We start from the raw sequence: 27,424 nt of genomic DNA, 5'->3' as shown, positions 1-27,424 counted from the left end.
ACTATAATGACGAGTCATGGCCGGTGTTTATCTCTCAAAAGACCGGAGAGAGAAAGAGAGAGAACACGCGGAGAGAGATATAGAAAGAGAGAGAAAGAGTATAGCAAGGCGAGTCAAGCCTTGTATATAGATATAGGTGGGGAGTAGACACCGATCGTGCATACTACCGACCACAGTTTAAGAGCAACCTCCGTCACGATCACATCAGCTGGTCTCTAGTTGTCTTGCTTCTTACTCTACTTGTTCGTCCCCTCCGGCAACGAACGCGCGCGTATCGAGAACTAATTAATCGATCGTTAATTTTTCTTTTCAAACATCATGAAATCTCGTTAAAGGTCGATAAAGAAGGAGATGTACCTCTTTCTCTATCCGGTCGCAAAGTGCAGGATTAATCAGTGGAAGAAGTCGCGAGAGGAATACAGTGTCTATCAATCGATCGATCTACGCGATCGATTGGTGAATCAATAATGACACGGGTCTTTGTTTCGCGCGAGTGTATCAACATTTTACGACGAAACGAGTGATAGGATCGTTATGAGAGAGGCAATTATGCGAGGAAATTGACAGGTGATGATCTAAACATCAAAGATGAGTGTCAAGCGAAGAGTGTTGAACGCCCTGGATGGGCTTAGATGTGATTGTGGAATCGTATGCTTGGTGTTTCTTCTATGGTATCTCGCGTTGCCATGCACCATGGAAGCCACCAAGGCAGGGATATGCGCCATGGATGCCTGCAACTGTACCAGCGTGGCACACACCTGGATTAACGTCAAGTGCGTCTTCTCCAAAGAACAGGTGAATGCAAGAACCGTCGTTGTGATAATAATTTCGCGTTGTATTAAAAATAACGAAATGACACAGTAAAGCGCGAATTTAATCAATATTGTACATCATTATTTCTCTCTTCATATTTTTAAAGATTAAAAATATAAGAAGATTCCAAAAAATCCAAATTTTAAAGATTTTAAAAACTTTTCGCAATAATTTTGCAAAAAGTAAATTCTACATCTTGTCCATAAATACATTGCTGATTAATTAAAAAACGATAATCATTAAATAATACAATTCGACAGATTCCAGAAAATAAATATCGATTCTTTCTTATTCGATTTTCAACTTGATAATTAAAAATTAATATGTTGATGATATCGATTCTTTTGTTCTTGGGAAGTAACAAACAATGGGAAGTGACAAATTACTCCAAAGTCAGACGCGGACTATTTTTCACGCGTTTTTTTATTAACGCAATTTTTCTCGACATTTGCGGATTATGCGAAATCGTTTATCTAATATCGCATCCGCCGCATCCATGAAAGAGAAGTCGTTAATGCACGACGGTGAAAGTTTACCGGAGTTTTGGACTCGCCTTCCACGCGAGATTAGCATATAAATCATTGGCCCGGTAAATACGATGGAAATCGCGTGCATGCACACGCACGTTTAATGCCTGCATACGCACGCAAGTGCATACGTGCGTTCGTAGACGTAGGTCGGAATTAGGGTCGATTTCAACGTTAGCAAATTTTGAACTCAATAAACTATCTTCGCCTCTTTTTCAGATTTTATCTGAACATTAATTTATCTTGGAAAAACTGTCCTTTAATTAGTCAATTTATGAGAGAGAGAGAGAGAGAGAGCTAACTTTTAAATATGATACTATAAGACTATAAACTTATAGACGGTTTTTCCAATACATGTAAAATTTACTGCTAAATAAAATCTGATTTTGATCGATACAAACATTACACATTTAGCAGTGCTTTTAATATAAATTTAAAAAAAGATGCCACTTTTTCATACTAAATGCAACATTTTTTTATATTATATAAATATTAATAAATATATACCACATAAATATTAAATAAATATTATTAAATATATATTATAAATTTATATTATATAAATATTAATGAGTATACATTATACATGTATAATAATAATAATAATATTGCGTTAATAATAAAAATATTAAAAAATGACAATTCAACAGAAACATCATTTAATAACGTGAAACGCCTGTTACTTAAATGTCCGCCCCTGAACAGACATGAAACAAGTTGTAACTTGCACCACCACGTTTCTGTACGATGTAACATGCAACAGCCGCAGCTTCACTTGCCGCTCTCGTTGTCAGCTGCACTCAAGCTGAATATCATCCGCAACCGATGCGATGCGCTTCTCGTAAAGTTTTCAACATGAGAAACTCAAAGGGAAAAGGGGGAAGGGGTGGCAACAAACGCGATAAAACTATCACGTTCAAGCACCAGTTGCGATAACTTGTTCTAATAATGTGATATAAGGGAAGAGATGTAGAGCAGGATCTCTGATAGATTTTAGATTTTAAAACAGATTTGAGAGTTGAAAAATATCCAAAAAGCCCGAATACTGCAAGATTCTCTATGAGATATATCACACATAATACGGTTCCCGTAGCTCGATTTAGCTCGGATCATAAATTTCATCTCTGTAACATAAATCTGTAAATAAGATAATATATGTTTCAATTTATGGAATAGAAAATTGGTTTTACTACAAAAGATTAATAATGCAATAACGCGTTAATATTTTATGACAGCATAATCAATAATTCTTTTAAACATTAAAGTGAAGATATTTTGCTAAAGAACCTGCTTGATTCGTCGTATACAAATAATAAATCTAATCAATAATTTATTCCAGCTTATATAATTAATATAATAAGAATCTTTAAATTGTGCATTTGGATTAGTATTATATATTTAATACAAGAGTGGAGAACATATTAATTAATTTATAATTCTTCTTCGAATAGCGAGGTTGAATTTCTGCTACGCTTCTTGACCGCAAACTGGAGTAAGTCTATTCCCTATCTACACTACAATCAACCGCTCGCATGGAAACACTACGGAAACCAGTTTTAAGCAGCACTCACAGCACTGCCTTCTCCTTTATAATAGTCCGACATACAGTCTAAGGTTACTAGATCGTTTCATTACTTTGTCGCCATTCACTATTTCAAGCTTTATACTACTCGAATAATCGAGACATTTTGATGCAATATATAAACAAATATTGAAAAAAAAAAGTATTAGCTAAAGAGAGACTATTAATAAAATACCTCGAATTACTCATTGTCGAAAATGTTATAAATATTTTTATATGCCTCATAATTCATAATTATACGAAAAAATCTTAAACTTGTCGATATTTCGAATATTTTTTATTGCAAATATTCAAATTTATATTAAATATAATTTACTTAACTTCTTCGTGATTTTTAACGTACCGTCATAACTTCTGAATCATTGAGAGCGATTCCTGTCCGTCCGATAAAACATTAAACGTAGGCGTGACACGCAGTACAACCAGTACATCCAGTGTCCTTAATAATTGACAGACAGCAAAGTGACTGGTGTCGATGAATAAAGTCGATAGTCAGTAACGTCTGTTCATCCTCGAGAATGAAATAACGAAAAAATGTCAAAAGTATATAAAAATGCAGTCGTTTTTTGCAGATAATAATACGACCGATAAGCGAGTGCATTGACCAAGCGAGCCGTGACAGTATTTTGTATTTGCTTAACAGTAACAACACAAACAACATGTGGCAGCCATTGTTAAGCTACTATTATACCGCTGGATAGACGGCAAATACTTGGTAATCAAATCAGATTCAGTCACATCGTCACTTATCATTCCAACACCATTAATTCCATTTATCGTACAGCCAGCATCGCTTGCGGTATAACTGACTGGGCTACTCCTTGTTGGCTCATGCAAGTTCACTCGTATCGAAACAAGGACACTCTAATTTGATCGGCGGAAATGACAAATCAAGCGACGATCAAATATTGAAATCATGACAAGTACCGAAGAGTGCAGAAACGCGCGGATCTCTCTTATAGGGAAATAATACGAGATTTCCTCTGCAGTCGATTCCGATAATAAAAAGTCAGTAAGAAAAGATAAATTCATAAATAGGTCACGCGTGAAAAAATATCATTATTTTTCAATTTTATATTTATTTTTAATTTTTAATTTTATTGTTTTCTATTATTAATACATGTTATTTTAAAACATAATTGTATTTATTAAAAAATATACAAAAATATTTTTTGCCATATATATATAAATTTAGTTTTATTTATCTTATGTTTTTATATTTTGCTTGTCGATACGTTATTTATTCTAATCTCACACAATCACCGAAGTTATTTTGCATATTCTACGAACTTTGTAAAAAAAAAAAAAAAAAAAAAAAAAAACACACAATTGAAATATTAAAATAATACATTTAATGGAGAAACGCATCGATGAATGTTGTATTACATCATTAAATCCAATTACAATTTACAAAAATAATTCCTGGCAATAGTCACGTGTATATTCTTATGCGACTTAGATATTTGAAAGGATTTACAATAGCCAACTCGCTCAGCACTTGGAATAGAATAGATCGGTCCCGATATCTCCCTCGAATTCATCCTCATGCATTCAACCTAATCGAACTTAGGTCGACTACTTCCGTTGCATGCAATTTCCGATCGGAGGGTTCACTATAAACGAAGTAGAGATGCTTTGTCCGAGTCAGCTGCTTCAAAAATATTTTCTACTCTGTTCGTTCGACAACTTGGAAATTATTTCAGTACCGTCGCTTAAATTTGACACTGTAATGTAATCGTTTCCGTTTTACGGTTTGGTTCTAATTTTAGAGTCGAATATTTTAAGAAAGAATTTCTTTTCTCTCCCTTTTCATTTTGACTGTGAAAAGAAACGAAAAATTAACGTTAACAAGGGTGATTCTTAATTGGATCTTCGACGAATGAACGATTCATTTGGCCAACGGACTTTATGCGGCTAATTTTCGCACGCGCCTTCAAGCGCATCGTGCAACGCTCCTGGGATTTAGTTGGAGTGCTTCGTGGCAACCCCGTTGTTATTCGCGATGGTCGTCGATTCGAAATTACAGGTGGAAACAACAATTAACGTTGGCGCGCCACGTGCTAGTCGTTGCACACCGAAACAATTTCGCGCGGCGCGGCGCGGCGCCAGTTTAGGCATGCGATTTAACGCTCACGGACCCGTTAATAAGCGGCGGCTTTTCCCGACTAACTCGATTACAAACCGATTGCGATTATGGGGAAAGTAGAAGGAGGGAGAAAAGGGAGAACCGGGGAATCTGTTAATCGCAAACCAGCGAAAACAATAGGCCGATTAAAGCGCGGTTGCGTGATGCAGTGCTCTCGCAACGCTGCTTGTAATTTCTCTGTCCCTATCTTCATATCTCTCTCTCTTTCTAATTCTCTTTCTCTCTTTCTCTCTCGACACTGTAATCATCTCGAGTGGAGCGAATAAAACCTAACAATCGGAACTGGAAAATAACACGTCGCGCGAAATCGCGCGAGAACGATAGTAGCACTTAGGACGGAAACGATGCTACCAGATATGTAACATACATGCGTGCGTATATCCGCGATACGTTCGACGACCCCAGCTGTAGAAATGTAACATTGTTACACGCGTGCAATTATATCTCGTTACAGTCGTGAAAATAAAAACCGCTGAATCTCTCCCCAAAAACTACCCATTCGAGGTCACGTTAAATTTTATTACCATGATAGGGAGGAACATCCACGCGGTCCTTTCATCCGTACCGTCTGTTTCAACTATCGAATTAATAAATTGAATCATTAACATATCGAGGATTTCTTCATAGGGGCGTATCCCCAATTTTTTTTTGTCTTGCATCTCATAACAGTGTTGCGTACTAATTGGCTTAATAATTAAGAAAATACGAGGGGTTGGTCACTAACAGTTATAATGTACAAAAATTACCCTTTGATACGGATTACCCTTAAATTATACCTCGGATTATTTAAGATTACCTAATAGTATCTCAAATTAAAAATAAATTTTGAAAATGAAATTTTACTTTAAATTATTTTAACGCTAAAGATTATTTAGATTTACCAAAAATAACCTTGAATTACTCAAAATTTTGCTGGGATTGCCGTTGAATTACCTAGCCCTTGTACAAAAATTACCTCAGTGACCAATCCCTCGAGGAAATAAATACAGAAATATTTACACATATTTCTATGTATGAAATGCGAATTTTAAATCGGTTTTTCACTCCTTTAAAGTTGCGATTTCGAGCTTACATCTGTTATGAAACTCTCGATATGTGCATCCATGTGGTTTCCTATAACCCGAGGATGTCGGGCGGGTATCGCGATGGGAATTTCGTGAGCATAAAATCACGCTTCGCATCGAAACCCTCCCAGCCTGATCCTCGCCTCGGCTCAATTTATTCACAATAGGCCCTTTCAACGAATTACACTCCGGTCGGTCGAGGGCGTTAACGTGAAAGAACCTTGCGACAATGATGCGGGCTAGTCCACGTCGACAAGAGGCGAGAAGTGTCCAGGATAATCTTAAGTAAATCGAATCTATGAGACTTTCCTCTGACCCTGGATTTTAAAAAGTAACTTTCAAAATACAATCTTAAACCTGAAATGATATCGTCTTTATTCTATTTGGCTAACATTCTTATGCAGATTAAATAAAATATTTCCTTCCCTAAAACCTTTTTCATTAACTCTGATTATTATATGTTATATTTAATCTCTATATTTATCGGTCGTAAAATTAAAATTAAAATTCATCGATTTAATCAGACAAAGCATTTCTCGCCAATGAAAATTCAACGACCATTACTCACGCCGTCATATGTTATCTCTCTACAATTCCGACCTTTGTGTTTTCCAATGCAATATTTCACAATTAAAATTCGCGAACACATCGACTCGAAAACAATTCTCTAGCCGCATCGACAAAGAGGGAAGGATCTTTTATCGTGCTCGTGAATCGAGCACAGAGAGAGAGAGAGAGTCGCGCTCTCTAGTTCACTACCAATCCCGATAACTTTGATAACCCAATAAACGGCTCGAAAAGAAAGGCAGAGAGAGAGAGAGAGAGAGAGAGAGAGAGAGAGAGAGAGAGAGAGAGAGAGAGAGAGAAATTCGGCGCTATCTCGATCGCGAAACACGCTATTATCACTCTCGAGCCATTCTCGGCTCTAGCGCAACCCTACTACGGTATGATAAATTATTTTAGAACGTCCCCTCTCTCTCCCCCGCACATACAATACGTGCACACGCGCATCCGAGAGCCGATTGCGGTTTGCCGGCTTTGTCCGGAGAATTTGCTCCGGGGGCGTAGATATAGCCCGACATCCTGCTCGTTTATTCGCAACGATAACTCTCTTTCTCGCTTTCTCCAACACCTCCTCTGCCACGAGTTCTCTTCAGTTATCGCGATTAGCCACACGTGCGAAGTGCTTCGCCTATCTGCGCGAATACGTCTCTGCGAATATTAAGCATATATATATGTGTATGAATAGGATGGAGAAACCAACAATCGCGTAAATATGAGTGCATTTACGCCCACCTAATCCAAATCATTCGCCGTGTGTCTTCCGCATTGCAATCCGCAAAACCGTAGTGATTCTATAATTTAGACTCTCTCGCAAAACACATTTGATCGGGTTAACGTTAGAAACGCCTTTCCGGTCTTGTCATACGTTTAATTTAAAATGACGTTCTAACAGAAGATTTAACGCTTGAAACAACATTAATATCAATTAATATTTCTTCAACGTATAACAGCAGTATCTTTCCTCTCTTTACAATGAAAAAAACAAAAAACTTATAAAGATATGTCCAAAACGATTGCAAATTTTGTACATATAATAGAAAAACAAATCTAAAATATTATTGCATACTATAATAATTATATACAAAGACCGAAATGAAATTTATTTTTAACAAATCTTATTTTGTTTAATGGCTCGTATAATAATATAACATAAATATTCTCTTATGTAACATGATTCTACGTAATTAATTAATGCGAAAGAGAAGAGGACAGTGTCTATCTTTAGATGATTGATAAAAATCTCTTAGCTAACAAAAGAAAAGGATAGAAATAGACAATATCGATCGCGGAAGATTAAAGCGATAAAAAACACACACACACACACACACACATGAGAACGTGCACGGCTAGCTCGTCGCACTTAGCAGATCGCAGGCCATCTAGTACCCGGTGCGCTGCGGCAATTAACCGAATTATCCCTTGACGCGACCCCCGGTTCGAGGCCCCCCCGGCGGCATAATGGCGCTCGCATGTCGGCAAAGGCAGGCGTGTTCTACCGGGGCCGCGTTATGCGAGGGCGAGTAGAGTAATTTCATCCCATATGTGCGACGCGCGGCGAGAGAGGCAGAGTGTCAGCGAACGGGTGCATCGCCATTCCGCGAATTAACTTCCGGCATTCCCCGTGATGATCGCCGTAACGCCGAGCTCTTCGAGCCTCGCGAATTCCTCGGAGGGGAACGAGATATTCGCATGACGACCTGGGGCGAAGATACACGCGTCGTGTACTTCGGACATCGTGAGCGAAACGCCCACGTTGTGGACGCGGAATATTAGTAGCGCGGGATAACGTCGACCAAAAAGGCAGATATAAAGTAACTGACGTGCAGAATATCATGCGTATCTTGTCCGTATCGAATTGCATGTGTTATGATCAAATTGCGAATTTAAGTGACAGAATATGTACAGTCATATTCAAAATTTTAAGTAGACATCTTTAAATTTTTTTTATCTCTTACAATTAGTATACACGTGTCCAAATATTGTACATAAATATAACACCATCGATTTTAATTACTTACGTAATACTTGTTTCAACGATGCATCGACATTTCAACGGTTTAACAATTTTAACTTGAAATAATCCTTGCAAATGCAATAAAATTTAGACTTTCGTTTATCTTCATTAAGTTAAAAGTATTTTAATATTTTAGAACAAACGGAACTTTAGGACAATGGGACAGAGAGAACTTAAATTATAGAATAAAGAATAGAAAGATACAAAGTTTCTAAAAAGCAAGAAACAATTTAACACCGAGCGGTTGGTCCCTAACAGTTATAATGTACAAAAATTACCCTTTGATATGGATTACCCTTAAATTATACCTCGGATTACTTAAGATTATTTAATAGTATCTCAAATTAAAAATAAATTTTGAAAAAGAAATTTTACTTTAAATTATTTTAACGCTAAAGATTATTTAGATTTACCAAAAATAACTTTAGATTACCTAAAATTTTGCTGGGATTGCCGCTGAATTACCTAGCCCTTGTACAAAAATTACCTCAGTGACCAACCCCTCGTTTAACACATATATTTTGTTAATTTAAAACGGATTACAATCGATTATTTAAAAATACATTTTATAAACACAATTACATAATAACTTCCAAAAAAATGTACACATATTTTTAACTAGTCAACTAGTTTTAGGACATTTTTTGGAAATGTGTTAAAAAAATAGGATGCCCCTAATAATTTTGTACATGACTGTATGTTCAGGAATAATTTTCTTCTTTCTTTGCTTATTACCTTTCAAATGTTATAAATTTCTATATTTAAAAATCAACTTTTCCATTTAAATTAAATTTGCATCGATTGGAAACAATTAAAATGACATATGTAATATAAATTCGTTGAAAATTCAATCTCATAGCTTTGTCATCTCAATGACGATATGTCTTTTTCCTTTCCAGGTATAATATTTAAATCTTATGAGCCAGTAATTAAATCGGAATTGTTTAACGGCGCCCGCTAGAGGAACATGTAATTATAACTATGTTAAACCAATAAATAGTATTAAATATTCAGTCTCACACATATTGCGCGAATTATCGGAAGTATATCAATGTCCGCGCGCGTAATACTATATATGTCAGATAATATAATGTCAGATAATATTCGAAACGTATTTTTCAATCTAATTTCTGTGATTTTATATTATTTATATAATATTTTATATTATATAAATAATATAAAATCACAGTTATATTATTACATTGATTATTGTATATTTAAAAAAACGCAGATATCCTCAACCTTCATAGATTCAAAAGAAAATATAACGATTCTTCTTCGCTTTTTAAATTAAAGATGAACTTCGTCACGGTTGATTAATTTTCAAGAGAAGAGCAGACGGCGCCTGAAGGCTGTCTCTCTCTTTCTCTCTTTCTAGTGCCAGAGTTTAGAATAACTCGATTGTCTTCCTTTCGTTCACCTCGAACTAGAACTAGACAGTGAATCGGGTTATTTTTACACGCCGGAGACGCCCGGGCCTCTGTTTCCCTGACTACCTCAATTAGCTGGGAAACAACTTTGTCAGTAACGAAAACGGAAACTCGAAACTTTCCATATAGACTCGGCACTTCCACTTATCCGGTTCATTCATCTCGCAATATGACGATCATTTCTCGCCGGTACGGATTCGCACGTCTGGGTTGACGAGAAATGTCGCGACGAATTGAATACGAGGGAAGATGTCATCCGCGTTTCGATTTGCGTCTTCTACTAGCAGTTAATACGCCGACTGATGATATACGGCCGTCAATTCCTCGCCGATTTCAATTCAGATGGCGAATCTTTGACGCGCGTGACTTGGCTGCCGAAACTCTCAACGTGCGAACGATGCGTTCGCGGCATCGACATGCGCGACGCGTATTTCCAACACCGTTTAATTATTTATCCATATGGATGCTTCTCGTCGTATAATTTTGGAAATCGGTCGATAATAATGGAGGACCACGAAGAAGGCCACGCGAAAAAAAATAGAAAGAGCTCGCTAATAAAAAGCTCACTTATTCGCTCGCGCGTAATTCATCTTACGTAACTTCTCATTTTCTGCATTTTATTTTCATTCATCCGTCATCCGTGTCAGCCGTAATGCGTTCGCACATAATTATCTTTCTACCCATCTCTTTCTATAAATTTTGAAACAAGATCGAATCCTAATAAAAGCCGGATAATATTAATTGTACCGTAGAAGAATTCGCGCAATTTATCTTTATTTTTATTTTTATTGATGACAGTTGTATTTAATACCATTCTTGGAATCTTTATAAAATCTTCTCAAGCAAAAGATATTTAGACTAATTTAATAATTTAATAATTAAAATTAAAATTAAAATAAAGTATTGGCTTATTTGTTGAAATTAAATTAAATTATGTATCAAAATATTTTATAGAAATACTTCGAGGTCGTTCCTTTCCGTGTTTGCGCTGACAAGGCTAGCGCGTGAGCGAAAATATTTTAACGTCAGCTTAAACCTTTACGAGTTCTATTAGGTCACTATAATAAACAGGGTTCTACCCGGTCGTTTCATTCGTGGCGCGCGGCCAAAACTATCAGTTTCTCACATATCGGCGAATTCGCGAATTCCGCGAATTTTACTGATATCCGCGATATCCTGTGGTGGATACGCGCAATCCGGTTAAAGTGCCCTGTTCTCTTTATTTCCAGCTCGATGCATTGCACGATCAAATCCACCACTCTCGCAATGTATAAGTTGAAATAATGTGTTTCCCCGCCACACGCCGATGATGTGATGTGACCCTTGCGATTCATCGATATTCCGGACAGACACACACACACACACACACATCACACAGCTTTCTTAAGATTCCCTTTGCTAACGGTATACCTACATAACTGCAACCTCCGCCGCTGCAATCGACTGCATTTACAGCGGTTTCTCGCCAGAAAGGCTCTTTCGATATTACGTAACTGTTACCATATCACGACGTATATGTTTAAATAACTGATCAGATAAGAGAAAATCACGTTAAGAAGGAATTGGACGAATCAAAATTAATCTTTATCAAGGATTAAAAGCTATAAATCTAATACATTTCGTGATTCACGAATTTGACATTGCACAAAGTATTTTTAAAATATAAAAATAATAATTAATTTGCGAGTTAAAGTAAAGATTTGCCCTGAATTAAAATTATTTTCATAAACTTTTATGGACAGTCACTATAAAAATGTTAATTCGATATAAGATAATATTTGATTTTGAGATTAAATTATATTCGACAGGGCAAAGCTTTACTTTAACTCACAAATTAATTATTAACTTTATATTTTAAAAGACTAAAAGTTTTATATTTTAAAAGGTTAAAAAAATGCTTTGCAAAATGTCATGCAAATTCATGAATCTCGAAATATAACAGATTTAACTTTATTAACTTTTGACCTAGTCGATGTATCTCTTTTAATTAATACGCATTTTTATAAAATCATAAAGTAGAATATACGATTTTAATTATTTTATTTCAAACACAGTGTAATATTATACATAATCTTATAAATAAAAGTTTAAAAAATAAACTTGTCATATAAATTAAGAATCGCAATTTATAATTTCTTATACATTTAATGATAAATGTGATTATATAATTCTTCTGTATTAAATATTAAAAATGTCAATGGCTATGTAAATGTATTCTGAAAGTAAGAGTTTGGGGGAACTCTTCAAACAGGATGTCCAAATTTCCTTTCATAAAAATCTTTCTCACAGAAAGAAATGAAACTAAAGCAAACATATGGAATCGAACTGAAACGAAACGATAACGGAAACTGTTCGATACGCTTCGTTGCGAAACGAAACAAAACGAAATGTGGAGCGACATTTAAAAAATCCGTTCTAAAGTTTCAGGGCGGTCCGGAACGAATTGTAGATACGTAACCGTTCTCGAATAACTCTTAAGCTGGCGGAAAATTTCAGAAGTTGAAATGTTTTCATATGGCTTTTTTTCTTTGCCTGAAATAGCTCCCTTGTAAATCATGATAAATATCCTAAGAATTACTTATAGTGAATAATGGAAAAATTTTACACAGTCTTCGATAACTGAAAAATTGAGCGAAAATATCTCTCAATTTCATCAATTGGCACAATTGATCTTATAACATATTCTCTCCATGTTTACATAGCTACTACGTTAGCTCGTCGAGTATATGATAAAGAAACAAGTAAAGAAATCAAGTTAAATCGATGTCTAGAAATACATCGTGGCGGTCATAGAAAATTCTGCGATGGCTGCGGGCCAGTTCGTGATCTCGGTACCGTGAAATTAATTCGCACCAGCGGTTTCACATCGTTTGTTCGTGAGAGATCTCAAGAAGGAGAGAGAAAGAGAAAGAGAGATGTTCTTTGTGCCCAAGGATCGCGACGCAAAAATAACCGATGTTATCCCAACCCTTGAGTCACACTGTACGACTTTTAAGAGCGGTCTTAGTCATTCATCGAGAAGCGTAGAAAGAATGCATTTTCCGTCCCATTTTGTGTCCCACAGTATTCACAGTCTTCCCTGACCGTGTTTTTCTTTATTCCGAGCACTAACAACTTGGTTTCGCCGCATGATGCAAAATGATGCCATCGACTCTGCATAATGAAAGCAGAATCCGAGTTCTGCTACAAAGGAGTTGTCTCATTGACACCTAATTAATTTACACGTAACTTATTTTACTCGCGTGATATCGCGGTTCTCGTATCTCTCGCTCTTTTTTTATCTATCTATTTACCTCTATTTTGTTAATTAATTCTTTCCACGAGAAACTTTCCTCGTTGAATTACAAGGTATAGTCGCGTATATTTTTAATTAGGAATGAAGCACAAACTACATTCGCTGCGCACTGCTAATACTGCTTACTTACTTTACCCGGCGTTATCAACCGGAGAAACGCATATCACAACATATGGAGTTAACGCACAGGAAATCCGCATTGTATTGCAGCAAAAGATAGAATCAGAAAATAATACCATTCGCAGGAGTTTAGAATAAAGTAAAATATGTCATATTAAAATAAAATTATAATAAGTCTTGTAAAAAGTATAAATAGAATAAAATAAATTAGAAATAAAAAAATTAATAATCTTATACAATAAACAGATTTATTTCATATTTATCCCATTTATCGCTGAATGTATAAAAAATGAAATTATAATAAATTCTATAAAAATTGAACAGAGCCAAGTAAATTAGAAATAAAAGAATTAATAATAATTTCGTGCAATAAATTGATTTTGAATAAATTTTGTGCCTGTCTTTTCGTAACAGAATATCTGAATATATATACGACGATAAAGAATAATTTATATTGTTGAATCTACTTTTATTTCGCGTAATAAATTTCTGAGCATTAGATGCATGTGTTACCGGATACCGATGAAATTAAGTCCGATACTATCGAAGATTGTAACTGTTCAGGGATTCGAATCCTACTGAAACTAGAATCACCGTAGAACTACGATATTGAACAACAAGATCGTCTAACATTACTATACCATACGTTTGTAACCGTAGATATCTTAGTCGATATCTTTTTTTGTCTCTCTCTTTCTCTCTTTTTTTCTTCCTGCTTAACATTTATATTAATCTAGGATATCGATACGAGAAACATTTTTTTTCCTCTTTTTCTGACAAACAAACCTTCAAAAGTAAACTTATCTGTTGAAATCAAACCGCGACTTATGTCAGATCGCGATGAGACGACAAAACAAGCAAAAAAAAACCGAAGCTTCGCGTTACCCTAGTGTAACCAAGAGACGGGATGCGAAAGTCGAACCGTACGCATTACTCGTCGCAACGAACAGTGACTCATCGGAGTTCTAATGAACTCTTGAAACGATTTTCCGGTGCTTTGAAGGAACCAACATGGCTCGGATGCCGCATTATGCGGTCTACGTTTATTGAGCTTTTTTTTTGTGTGTAGACCGAAGGCAAACATAAAAATAAACCAGGATACACGGAAAAATAATTTCGTACGAAAAGTAAACATCCGAACTTGGAAGAAATCCAAACGGGAAGAGAGTAATAATTTTATCCACTTCAAATATTCGACAATTTGCAGATTTGAAGTTGTAGAAAAATTACTTAAAGTGATTTTATATTTGTGATAAAGTGATTATATTATAAAGGAAAGAGAGAGATTCATAGAATATCATACTTATTTTCACACAAACAAGAATAGTTCTACAACTTTTTACTTATTACAATTTTATTCGGAATAAAAGAGAAAAAAAGAGAGAACAATATAAAACAAACTTCTAAAATACCTTTTTTTATGAATATTAAAAAACGAAGCAAATAACAGTCGGAAATACAGAAAAACGAATTGCATAATAGCAAGTAAAATAATTTATAATCGTACATCTTTTTGTCACGAAATACATTATAAATAAGTCATTGCGCAGTTAAGATTGCTTAATACATCATATCTGTGAGATTCGTTTAACACACTTGAATAATTTGTGTTGCAGTATTTCACTGACAAAAAAATGTAGATAACAGACTTACAATTAGTCATCGGAAGGCTCAAAGGTTGATGCCGAAAGAACCGAATGGGTTTACATACATCACAAAAGTAAAGTCCTAAAAATAGATAAACATGAATAAGTTTCATGAAATTTCCAGGATATCGGATTATCTTTTGTACAAGTTGAATGATTTCCTGTCTGATAGTTTTTAGTGATTTTCAACAGGGACGTTGCAGATGATTCAGAGATATGAAGAGATTAGAGTCTTTTTACTGATGCAACGTTGAAAAAGCCATTGAAAGAAACTATTAAAGAAGCACGAATAACATAATATCGGGTCAACGCAGAAAATATATACCGATATAAATTAGCGCTGAGATAAATCTATATAAATAGCCGTCAGGAAGTCGACGTAGAGTGGAAATATTGTATTTCCGAGTCTCCTCGAAAACTTTATTGTTTTAAATGAGAATAAATTATTACTTTGCATTACTTATTTTATCTTATCTAATTATCTGTATTTATGTTATGTAATATTTATGATAAAATAAATTTTTAATTAAACTATTATATAAATTTAGAAACATTGAACAAAAATAATCTTTCTTTTCAATGCTTTGTGAAACTATATAGTTATATTAGAGCAATACATATTCTAAAAATATTATTTTTTTTAATATATCAAAAATGTCGTAAAAATGTCGTAAATTATTACAAAACAAAAAGATGCATACGCGTTTATTATGATTTGTGAAAATGGTCTTAGTCAGTCGTGTTGTTATAATATCCGCTCATTACGCAAGATGTAAATCTGGATAGAAAAGTAAATGACGAGGCACATGGCCTTGGCGATGTGAGATCGCGCGCGGCGATAATCATCTTCTTTAATTACACCTGCTAACGTCTATTCGCAGTCACAAACGATAGGAGACTCAATAGCATCATGTTTTATCTCTCGTCTCGATTCTCTTTTTTTCTAGAATGTGGAACTGCTGGAAGGAACGATTCCGCTGGCCGCGTTGGAACTCGAGATCTCGCACTGCCGTGAGCTGAGGATACAGCCAGGCGCGTTTGGCGGGGGCGTGCCTCTAAAACGCGTCCGCGTTTCCGGGATATACAGCGTGGTCGCCAAGAGGCAGGCATTTCAGAATATCAGCGCATATAACACGCATCTCGAGGTGTCCGAATGCAATAGCGTGTTCCTGGAAAGTCATGCCTTCCGAAACACGCGCGGCACGCTCAGCGTCTCGATATCACGGTGCAAACACGTGGAGATAAAACCAAATGCCTTCTCGTGGCTACTGCGGATCACGATAAATGAAGTGCCGTCCTTAGAACTCTCCAGCAATGCCTTCAAATTCGAAGCACCTCAACATGGACGACACGGACCAGCGACCAAGGTCGGTGACTTTACAATTAGTGCACGATTGCTTGATTTTAAATAATAATAAAGTATCAACACCGATATCGATCTTATCTCGTTTGTTTATCACATTTATTATTTGACTTTGATAAAGATAATTAATAGATGTTATTTCTATTTCTTTATAAGCTTCTGAATATATTGTCTAATCTTATATTTTTGGAGCAATTTAAACTTATTATTCTATTTGGGACTCTGAACAAATATATCTTTTAATGAAGAACTATCGCTTATATGGAAAATTTCAATCCATAAATCAGTCATGTAGTAAGTTTGTTATAATTGTAGGGAAGTCATTTAATACAATTAGGTGTAAATTAATTTAATATCTTTAATACATAACTGAATGTTTTTCAATGCATGTAACTGTATTTAATTTCTATATTTTTATTTTTTCTGTTAGTTTCTGCATAATCAGAAAAAAATTATATTAAAAAAATGATAATGTTCAATATTATATTATCGAATTAATAAAACTGATTTTATAAAAAATAAGTAATATCATATATTTAATAATCTATATTGTACATCATATATTTAAATAATATAAAATCGTAATAATTTTATTAAAAATAATATGATTATAGAAAAAAAAATTCATGGAGATACAAAATCATAAATATTTATCTGCAATGTTTTTCTAATATATTAATTTAATACATTTACGTCCTGTAATAATGTATTAATTTAATACATTTATATGATATTTGCATCTCAATTACATTATGTTATTCATTTCCGGTATCGAATAACGCATCGATACGAATATTTTCGATAATATTATTCGTAACATTCTCCGTTTCGAATATTATTAAACGAGGACAATTTATTAATTTGCACGAGTTATTGTTCGATTAAATGTCAGATACGATAGACAATCTTTAGGTCGAGTAAGAATATCTTGGAAATTTAATTACAATTTTGAGATTGTGGTGCTTTTTTGTAATATAGATAACGTTCAAAAATGTGAGGATCGCAGAATTACCCAAGGCAGTATTTCCTTCGGCCGTCGCGGAAATACGCATGGATATCATCTGGGTGAAGATTATACGCAAGGACGCTTTTTGTGCCATGACCATCTTCAGCGTGAACATCAGCAACGCGACAATCTACGACATTCAATCCGGCGCTTTCAGTGACAGAACTCTCATCAACAACCTCGAGTTCGTTGACGTGACACTTGAAAATATCAATGCGGGGGCCTTCAAAGCCGGTCATGACAATCTGACCATTCAATATTCAAGGTTTGAGATGTTATGTAAACTTCAGATATTCTTGCAAATATCTTTATCCCGTTTCCTGCAAAAATTCATGGTCATAAGATAAAAAACCGCAATCTTATCTTATCTTTACATTGTTTCTGCAAACACAATAAATTCAATTATATTTCTTTTTTTAAATTAATCTATTAACATTTCTCGATTCTTTTGTCTTCGAATTCTTGAATTCTTTAATATTTTATTTTAATGCACACTTCAATTTTTGTTATTCTATTAGATTATCCAAGGTGGACACTGGTGCCATAAATACGTCAGCAGCAACGGTCACCTTTAGCAACAATGAATTTCAACAACTACAGCCGGGTGCGATTGTGCTTCACCAATGGAACTATATAACGATCGACTACAATCTCTTTGTCGATCTCGAGAGCGAGGCTATTACGGCGGAGGTGAGCGCCACTTCCGGGTCCAATTTCGGATTCTCCTTTAACGGTAATCACATACAAAAGGCGCGAGCGGGTGCGCTCAAGTTCGTGGCAATCTCTCAAAGCGTGAACGCGGCGCGCGTCGGATATAATTACTTCAAGGAGAAGTGTGGCTGCAATCTCGAGAAATGGGTGCGGGAAGTGACGGGAAGCGATAACGTCGCTTTCCGGATTATAGACTCTAGCTATTGCGTAGTCGATCGGTTCTTGGACAAGTGCCTGAATCTGTCCGAGGGTTACATGAACATGCGCAACTTTACGCAACTGATTTGCACAGAGCGGCATCATGTCGAATGCGAGAAACCGTCGTTAAAACCAAAGCAGACCGTCAGTCCGCCCAGCGTAGGCCCTCACATTTATCCGAGGCAAAAAGGATACTTCGACATAGAAATGAGCGAGTCAGAACAGCTGGAACGTGAGAAAAGGATCATCTTCATCGTCTGCATCGTGGCGGTCATCATCATTGTTGTGGCAATTTTGGCCTCGGGAATTCTCTACGTGCGTCGTCGCGGCGTCTGCCCCAAACTTACGTCCAGCCCGCTGACGAATCTAACGAGCTGGTTTTCGTCTAGCAACAACATGACCGCCGCGACGTCCGCTAGATCAATCTCACGACTAAGCGTGCACGAATATGTCGGTCTCCAGCCGGAAACCAGAATCCTCGAAATGGAGCCTCAGACAAGTGTTCAAGAGGACGACAACGATGAATACGGTGACTTTTATCCGTATGCAGAGAACAAGGCTACGCAGACGTTACCGGAAGAGCTCACGAAGGAATATTTGAAAAATCTTGCAGAACGACTGAATGACCCCGACAATTACAGCCAGGCGAAAGACATGATTGAACACCTGTATGATCTCGTTAAGGTTGAAGAAAGCTGCAACAACAATAACGATCAACAACCGGCGGCCGGCGATCGGGAGGAGAACGCCTACGATGTAATCCGTCCGAGGATCAAGAGATCTCGTGGAGCACCGAGACCGTCCGTCAACATCGGCACCAAAGCGCCGTCCTTAGAGAAGTTACTGCCTAGCGGAATACGAATCAGACCACCTATTACGGAATACGCGCAACCACGCGATCAGCGGACCAGCGATCAAAATCATCTATATGCAGAGTTGCCGGGCGACGAGACAGTGCCCAGCACCAGTCGACTGTCACAACCGATCTTAGAGAGTCTGATCGGTCGGGCGCCGCAACCATTACCGCCGGACGTGGTTAATGATCACCTTGTCAATGATGGTCCGCCGAAAAATTTAGGTTACGGTGCAGACGATCACGGACCATCACGGAATGTGGAAATGGATTCTACCTGCAACAGGGATCAGCCTGTTAAGTCGATGAGCTTCCTCAAGGTTCTCGGCGAAAGTATCCTGGGTACGACTAACAAGATGAACAACAAGAGGCCGAACTCATTGTTATGCGAATATGCCGAGCCGTCGGACGTGACCGCTCACCTGTACTCAGAACTGATGCCGGAACCTCAACAAACATCCGCGTCCACCAGCAAGATGGCCAACAGACCACTGCCCACCAAGCCTGATCAGGATGCAGTTGCAAGCGTGGCCAAAGCGTAATGGCGTCCATTATCTGTGATATAAGTGTTACGTGTTGTCGCGATAACAAAGACTATAAATGTCCTATTTTTTTTCGCCTCGACTATACGAAGAAAGTGTTCGCGCATACGCGTGTGTTCGCGTCGAAGCGATTGCGTAAGAGAGTATGCAATCGACGAGTCACGTGGAACCTCTCGACTCGGATAATGTGTGTGCCTGTGTCACACAATAGCGAGAGGAAATACGTCGGAAATTAGTGCAATTCATGCGTATGCAACGTTCGACCGAGCCAGACACGCGTGTCGGATGACAAAGTGTTCTTACTTTCAAACTGTGCGTGTATGAATAAGCCCTTGTTTAGAACAATTACGCGCACAGCAAGTTGTATCATTCGGATGATTTCATTTTTGTAAAAAGGGGAGACAAGTCCGAATGTCGACCAAAGTGCCACGCAAAAATACCAGCATTAATAATTTTGGCAGCGAATCGTGCCAAAATTATTAATGTATTTCAAGTATGGTTGTACATGCGACGCTCGTAACGCAATAATAGTTTAATAGACCTATCTATTATTACTATTATACGTTCGATTAGTGATTCGTTACAAAATATCGCGAAAAAAATCCAAGGTTTTATTTATACGTAAGAAAGATAGATGTAATATAAATTTATATGTATATTTGTTTCAAGTATTATTAAATAAGTATTTTACACATCTAGCATTTGAGAAAAGTTAATCAATCCCCATTTTAAAACATTTTAATTATTTTTAGTAATGTTTAATTTAATAAGCTGAGTATATATAGTATATATATATATATATATATATATATATATATACTGTATCTAAAATATATATATATACTATATCTAAAAAACTATATTTAAAATCAATTTTAAATATATATATATATATATATATATATATATATATATATATATATATATATATGTATTTAAAATTGATGTTTTAATATTTTTAAAATTTTATTTCGACTAAATAATTAAGTAATTCTCCACTGATACAAAAACAATTATTTCTTAAATTATATTTTACATTTGTTATAATTATATTTTAATTTTTATATACTAAAGTCTATTAATATAATATCGCGACTTCATATCGATTCAGACAATACTTGCATCGAAATACGGAATATTTCTCTCCGTTTCCGCAATCAATCCGCTTGAATGGGCAATAAAACACCGCGTAAAGGTCCAACAATCAGATCTTCCTCCGGCTGTTCTCAAACAAGTATCTCTCGCTTCAGATAACACCTGCGCTGAATGTCCGACGCGAGAAAGAGGGAGAGAGAGAAAGAACGTATTCCAATTCACAAAGTACTTAGTCAGTAAGTTCACCGAGCGCGCATCGATTACTCCTCTATCTAAATCTCTCGCATTCCAAACGCTCGTCGTTGTCTTATCTCAAAGAATGTTACGATTCGAGTTCCTTCTAGACGCGGCATCTCACTCGCTCCACGAGAACGCTTTTAGGGTTCAGGGGTCGTAACGGCTACTCGTATCCTTCTTTTTTCAAACTAGACGCAGTGGTGCTCCTTTGGAGGAAACCGCGTCATTCTGGAACTAACGCGGCCACGAACCAGCACGATTCATCTCGGAGCGTCCCATGAAAGCCGAAAGATATTCTTAATCCCTCTCGGAGGGCGCGCAGTCAGTGTATATCCACGGCGAGACCAAACTATTTCATAAAGAATGTAAGAGGAGCAAATAGAGCCGGCTATAGCGAGCGGGGCGGCCTGCGACGCAGCTGTTGACGTCTAAACGGTCGCTGTTCTACGGACCCGGTAAAACCCAGAGAAAACTCCGGTCGACGACGCGAGCAACAAAGGACGTGTGTGTCGGTAGAAATGATGGAGAAAATCCGCGAGTGAGAATCGCGAAAGGAAATATGTCTCTTTGTAATGACAATCAATTTTCCTAATTTCGCATTTCTCACTCTCGAATGCTTGAATTCTTTCATTGTATTCTCTGACATCTCTCAATCGAGGTGTAAAGTTATAGAGTATTCGCTCTCGCCTCCTAGTAATTCGCAGTCGATTTTTCCCTCGACGTGAATTTAATCTAGGAGCTAATTATCGCGCTATTTAACGTTGAAAATTAAAGCGCCCGAACAAATTAAATGTCAGGAGCGTATAAAATGAATGATGGGACTTACTTTCTTACTTTTCAATTAATTTGAAATTAAATGTTACCGAGGCAAAATTTCATTTACTAGAAATATTGCTGAATAATTTAATATTAAATATTGAAAAATGTGTATGCCATGTATAAAGTAAAGGTTGCAAATCATAAATTACATTTTTTATCCGACAAGAAATTAAAATGACATTCTTTTTAAAATATATGCTATTTATCAGTATCTCTTTTTCTGTAACTACACTTTATATATATGTATATGTACTACATACATATATAACAGTTGTTTCGCGAGCGATTAGTTTGAACATTATTTGAAATCATTAATTAAATTATCTTTATATATTTTAAATTATTTTTCATAACTAAATGTAACAATACATGGTGTATATATTATACCCAAAAGAGTTTCTACTCTTTCCAGGTAAAGAGGACTAATTTATCGTCAATATTTGTACACGGTTGAATCATCGTGTCTTTGACTCATGTAGATAAAATGAGAAAATGTATGTCAGAAAAAATCATGAGTCCTCACAAAGAAAGATATAAATAAAGAAATAAATTAAAAGTAGAGACCATGAAAAATTTCAACGTTTTGACAAATGATATAAAACGTAAGAAAGCATATTTAATGATACGCGAATATTTGCACATAATTGAATATTATCTTATCTGAAAGAAAATATATAGACCGAGCGGGAGCTTTTATGTCTATGTATGTGACTTCTCTTCTACCAAAGTCACGATTTTTCGCGCGTTTTATCATGCGGTACTTCGTCGACAGGTTAAAGAGCGATACCAAGACATGTGCGCTGTACGAAGGCAGCGCGGTCCGCCTGCTATCGTGCACCGATTCGCGGGATTCTTTATGGTCGACCATTTTTTAGATAAGAGTGTCATTTTTCTCGAAACCGGTTGCTCGTCGTGGAAAGTCAAGAGAGATGGCCGAACGAGTTTTCAACTGGATGCAATTTGTTGTTTTCTCTTCCACCTTCGATCCATGCTCCCGGCACAGAAATGTTCTCTAGTACGAATTTATGGCACTTAAACATTATTTAATTTACGGCCGTATATATACTAGTATATTATATATAATAGTTGTATTTTTCTGCAGAAAATATGTGAAGGTGTCGACGCATATATCTAGAAATATATATATATAGGAATTTCTTTCTCTTTATCTCCTTTTCTGTGAGAGAAAAAAATATATATATCGCAATTTTTTTTTGTATTTTTCCATAAATTTTATATAAAAATAGGTATTTCTCATGGTTGATTTTTTTAATAAAAAAATCTTTTTTAAGAATTCCAAAGAAGAGGTACAAATATATGACTCATAAGATAAGATACATTTACTCTCGTATTTTCGCATCAACTAAACTCGCCAAAATAATTATACGGCTTCGAGTTCCTAATTTTGCCAAAATCGGACTTTACGAATAGCGGATTGATCGCGTCGAACGTCAAAGGTTCGCGAAGCAGAATAGGTGTCCCAAGGCGGAAGTGGATGAGATCACAGCGGCTGTGATCCAGCGTGTTCTCGCACGGTAGAACATAATCCGCCAAGCCGGCCGAGAGCAGCAGGCAGCTCTATCAGGTTTCATCAGCGAGCCAATCATCTCATCACTCGGATGACCGTACTAGCATCCGATTCCGTCGTCCTCTAACCCGTTTCTCTGGCCCCTGACCTAATCCCTTGTCGAGATACCGGGAAAATCGATCGAGAATCGCCGGCGGACATCTCGCTCTGGCACGACTGGGTTATCGAAGTACCGAAATCACGGACGGACGATCTGGGGTTAGCAGCTTACCCTAAGCTAGAGCTTAGATCGTAAATGGATTTTCCATTTCGCGACTCGCTACGCTTTCGGAGTCGGTGAAAACAGCTCTCACGGTATAACAAACTATTGTAATTACCGCAAAACTATCTCGCTACGCGCTGGAAGGTATGGTACCGACCGACACAAGAGCCATGCGACAGAAAGAGCCATTCTAACTCGCATTAGTCAGTCGCGTTCCCGTTAAATTTGTCAATAACATTAATTTTGACATAACGTTATTTTTCAACCTGAATCTGGCTCGATATTCTTCTACACAATGTGACTGCGATTGTTTAAGTCAACATAAATAGATATCGAGAGCGAAAAATGTTCCATCTCGGTAAAAGAAACGAATATAAATACGAACTGAATGGTCGTGTACATTAGCTCGTAGTTCGTGTATATGTCGCTTAAAAGCGATATGTTTATTTAGATATTACGCGAAACGTTACATCGGAGATATATTTCTGCGAATGTTCAGGTGAAATAATATTATCCCCCTTCGAGCGATCGAAACAAAACGTGTTCCGCGTGTCCAGGTTTCTACTTTGTCGTGACGACATACCGGGTGGCATGGTCCTTAATATACGCCGCCTGTGTCTTACGATCCGGTGTGTCACCTGTCCCAACGATATTGCATCCGGAGATCTAATGGACCTTTAAACCGAACGTCTCTCTATATAAGCTAACCCATGTCATCGACCTCTCCTCGAAAGCAAGATATGCGACAGTCCGAACAAGATGTGAACAGAAAATGAGATATCTTTTTTCAGCAACAAAAAAAAATTACTAAAAAAATTCGGGTAACAGCTGTCTGTTGTAATTTGGAGAAAATTGATCATTCTAAACAAAAACGGTAAACGTCTCTTTTAGCGTAAACCGTTCGATACTTAAAATGTATACAGTTTGATTAAGTTTTGTTTTCACTAGTAGATTAAAAACTGTTTTTTTTTTTTCATTTATTTTTAATATAATACCGATATTTAAAATTTTTTTTCTCGACATCTCTATAGAAGAGATTCATAATTACGCATTTATACATTACATTTATAATGTCGGAGACTGAATTATGTAAAATAAAATTAAATATACTTCTTATTTCTCTTAAAAAAGAGAATTTCAAACCATGAGAAGCTATTCGTAGTGATCCCCGTTAAATCACATGAAGATGGAGATTCGGCGACACACAAAAGGGATGCGTTCGCCCCTTTCGGATATTCATGAAACGTCGAATAAATCCTTAAATATTTTAAGGATTTGCTAGAAAACTGCGGACGCATACTTATTCTAAGAAGCTTTCTCCCAGGCGTTTTTCCTGCGATAAGCTTGTGGATGCACAGGGTGCATCCGTGAAGCCGCCGAGCGCGTTTGCGAGTCACGTGTCGAATCTCGAGACCTCTCGCACACGCATGAAAAAAACAAAAACAGAAGAGACAAGAAACAGGATGTCGCGGTAGACGCGAATGCATATCCCGCCGCCTGCTTCGCGCGCGCGGAAACCGCCGCCGTGATAATTATAAATATAAACCAGAAAGTGCATTCCGTTCGAGGCGCTTCGTGCTCCAGAAATAATGCGATTCACTGGTCGCGTGTAAATTCGTGTTGAAATATTGCTTAAGAAATGAAAATGTGCTACGCCTGCAATAATCTTGCACTTGCGGCTGCAGAGAGGTAATACAGATGCAAGTCGGCGCGGAAAAGATATTTTATAGAATTTAAAGTCATATCTTTAAAATTCTTTAGCATTTCAATAAAGATGTAAATATGCTTATCTATCTAATCTGATTAGCTGATCATATGATTGAATTATATGATTTCCAAATTACTATAATCGCATAGAAAAATGCCTTTTTTATTAATTAAAGATATCGAGCTTTTGTAGAAAAATAAAGGTGCTTCCAATTTAATAATTTATTAAAAATAAAAGCAATCGAATTTTATTGTTTTTCCCTACATTAATCTTTCCCTAATATGTAGATAACGCGCATAGATAAAGGGATTCAGAAAAGGGCATTTTTTTTATCTTGCAATTTGTCCAAACTATTGCGCTTTGCAGACGGCATATCGAACGAGCGATTCGTAGTCTCGCGTCCTCTTCCCCATTGAAATCTAAATATACCGCGTGATATTAATAGCGTATGGTGCGGCGGTGGCAGAAGAACCGTTTCATACGTTCATCACGCGGTCCTCAGTGCAGAAAAGAGCGCATTCTGCCTGAGGTTGTGTGCAAACTGGCCGACAATGCGGTCCTGCGAGTTCTATAGAGGCGGCAATGTATGCGTCAAGTGCAACGTTTGCATCCTAATTGAGGGATTCATTCCAAAAAAAGGCGTTAATGATGGTAGTTTCAAAAAGAGATTTAAACATTTTAAACGTCGCGTTCTTTTATGAGAGGGAAAAAAAAAAAAAAAAAAATACAAATCGTGCACAATAGGTAGTGTAAAAAAATAAGAGTTGAAAAGGTAACTCTTTGAAAATTAGATGCACAGGAACGTACATGTAATCAACACGTTTTACATTTTTTTCAAGCTGTAATTTGAATAAATTTGATTCAAGATTATTCCGTTCGTACGAATCGCAAACTCGAGCCATTCATAAATCAGAGAAAATGACTCGATATACATACCATTCACTTATGCGACAGTCTGTAGCATTATTAACTGATGTGGTATGTGGTATTTGTATGTTGATGCGTGTGTGAAATAATACTAATAACGTTAGGTAGAGGTCAATAACACGTCCCTTCTCATGATATCGATAACGCGTGAGCTATGGACGCCTATATTTCGCTCTGATTGATCGCCCGGTCATCCAGAAGAGTTATCGACCGTTCGATTCAGTCTAGAAGAGTTATCGTACCACTCGATTTCCACTAGAAACGCTCCGCCGCGATTATTCATTTCCTACTTATTCGATATCATCGATACGAATTACGTCGCGAAAAATGCGTCAATGATTAGTGGCTTTTCTCAATAAGGAAAGAGGGGAGGAGGTTCTGGGGGGGAGGAAAGGAAAAGAGAATAATTCCTCATAATAATAACGTGCGCGCCGATCAAATTGTAAGAGGAGCGCGATGAGATCATCGGGGCGGAAGTGATGTTTGAATGGAGTTGAGAACTTAATTCGTCTCGCTCTCGGCATTCTTTATCTCTCTCTCCTTTTCGTCGCCGCCGCCCTCGTCGATCATAATGCCCGTCGCGACGTGAGAACTCATTACGGGCGGACAAAGTGGCAATTTCGTCGGATTAAACGCCACGAGAAGCATCCCCCCCCCGACCTCCCCCTCCGTCCATCCCCCGCTCGCGGAAGGACGCGATTAAAAGTAAAATGCATTACGATCAACATAACGATTATCAAACATTTCGAGGAGATGTTAAACTTGATTTTTGAATAAAGTACGAAAACTTTTATATCTTGATAATCTCAAATAATGTAGGAAAATTTTAATGCTCACGAAGGAAATATTAAATAATGAAACAGCATCCGTATAGAAATTTTTGGTATTACTCTATTTAAGCACATCATTGAATATTAAAATAAACGAAAGCTCAATGAGAACATTTTGTCGTAAAAATAAAATTTTTGTACTAG

General features: G+C 36.7%; 2 protein-coding genes across 5 annotated transcripts in view; one reads left to right on the top strand and one right to left on the bottom strand.

Annotated features, from left to right (window-relative positions):
• Hiw (MYC binding protein highwire) overlaps positions 1-27,424 on the bottom strand; it is a 193,681-nt gene that overhangs the window by 15,878 nt on the left and 150,379 nt on the right. The window lies entirely within an intron of this gene.
• On the top strand, positions 167-19,938 carry LOC140663725 (uncharacterized). The gene is made up of 4 exons (XM_072888151.1): positions 167-795; positions 16,149-16,568; positions 17,543-17,835; positions 18,089-19,938. Exons 1-4 carry the CDS (start codon positions 589-591, stop codon positions 19,872-19,874), a joined length of 2,706 nt encoding a protein of 901 aa, XP_072744252.1. The 5' UTR covers positions 167-588; the 3' UTR covers positions 19,875-19,938.

Source organism: Anoplolepis gracilipes, chromosome 1 (genome assembly GCF_047496725.1).
Source record: "Anoplolepis gracilipes chromosome 1, ASM4749672v1, whole genome shotgun sequence".
In the NCBI taxonomy this organism is placed as follows: Eukaryota; Metazoa; Arthropoda; class Insecta; order Hymenoptera; family Formicidae; genus Anoplolepis; species Anoplolepis gracilipes.
This window is presented reverse-complemented; position numbering and strand designations above follow the sequence as displayed.

Bases quoted from the DNA above. Each gene is read 5' to 3' on its own strand.
- LOC140663725 (XM_072888151.1), top strand. From the start codon at position 589: ATGAGTGTCAAGCGAAGAGTGTTGAACGCCCTGGATGGGCTTAGATGT. The intron at 796-16,148 runs GTGAATGCAAGA...CTTTTTTTCTAG, and splicing joins GCGTCTTCTCCAAAGAACAG to AATGTGGAACTGCTGGAAGG. The intron at 16,569-17,542 runs GTCGGTGACTTT...TTTGTAATATAG, and splicing joins GACACGGACCAGCGACCAAG to ATAACGTTCAAAAATGTGAG.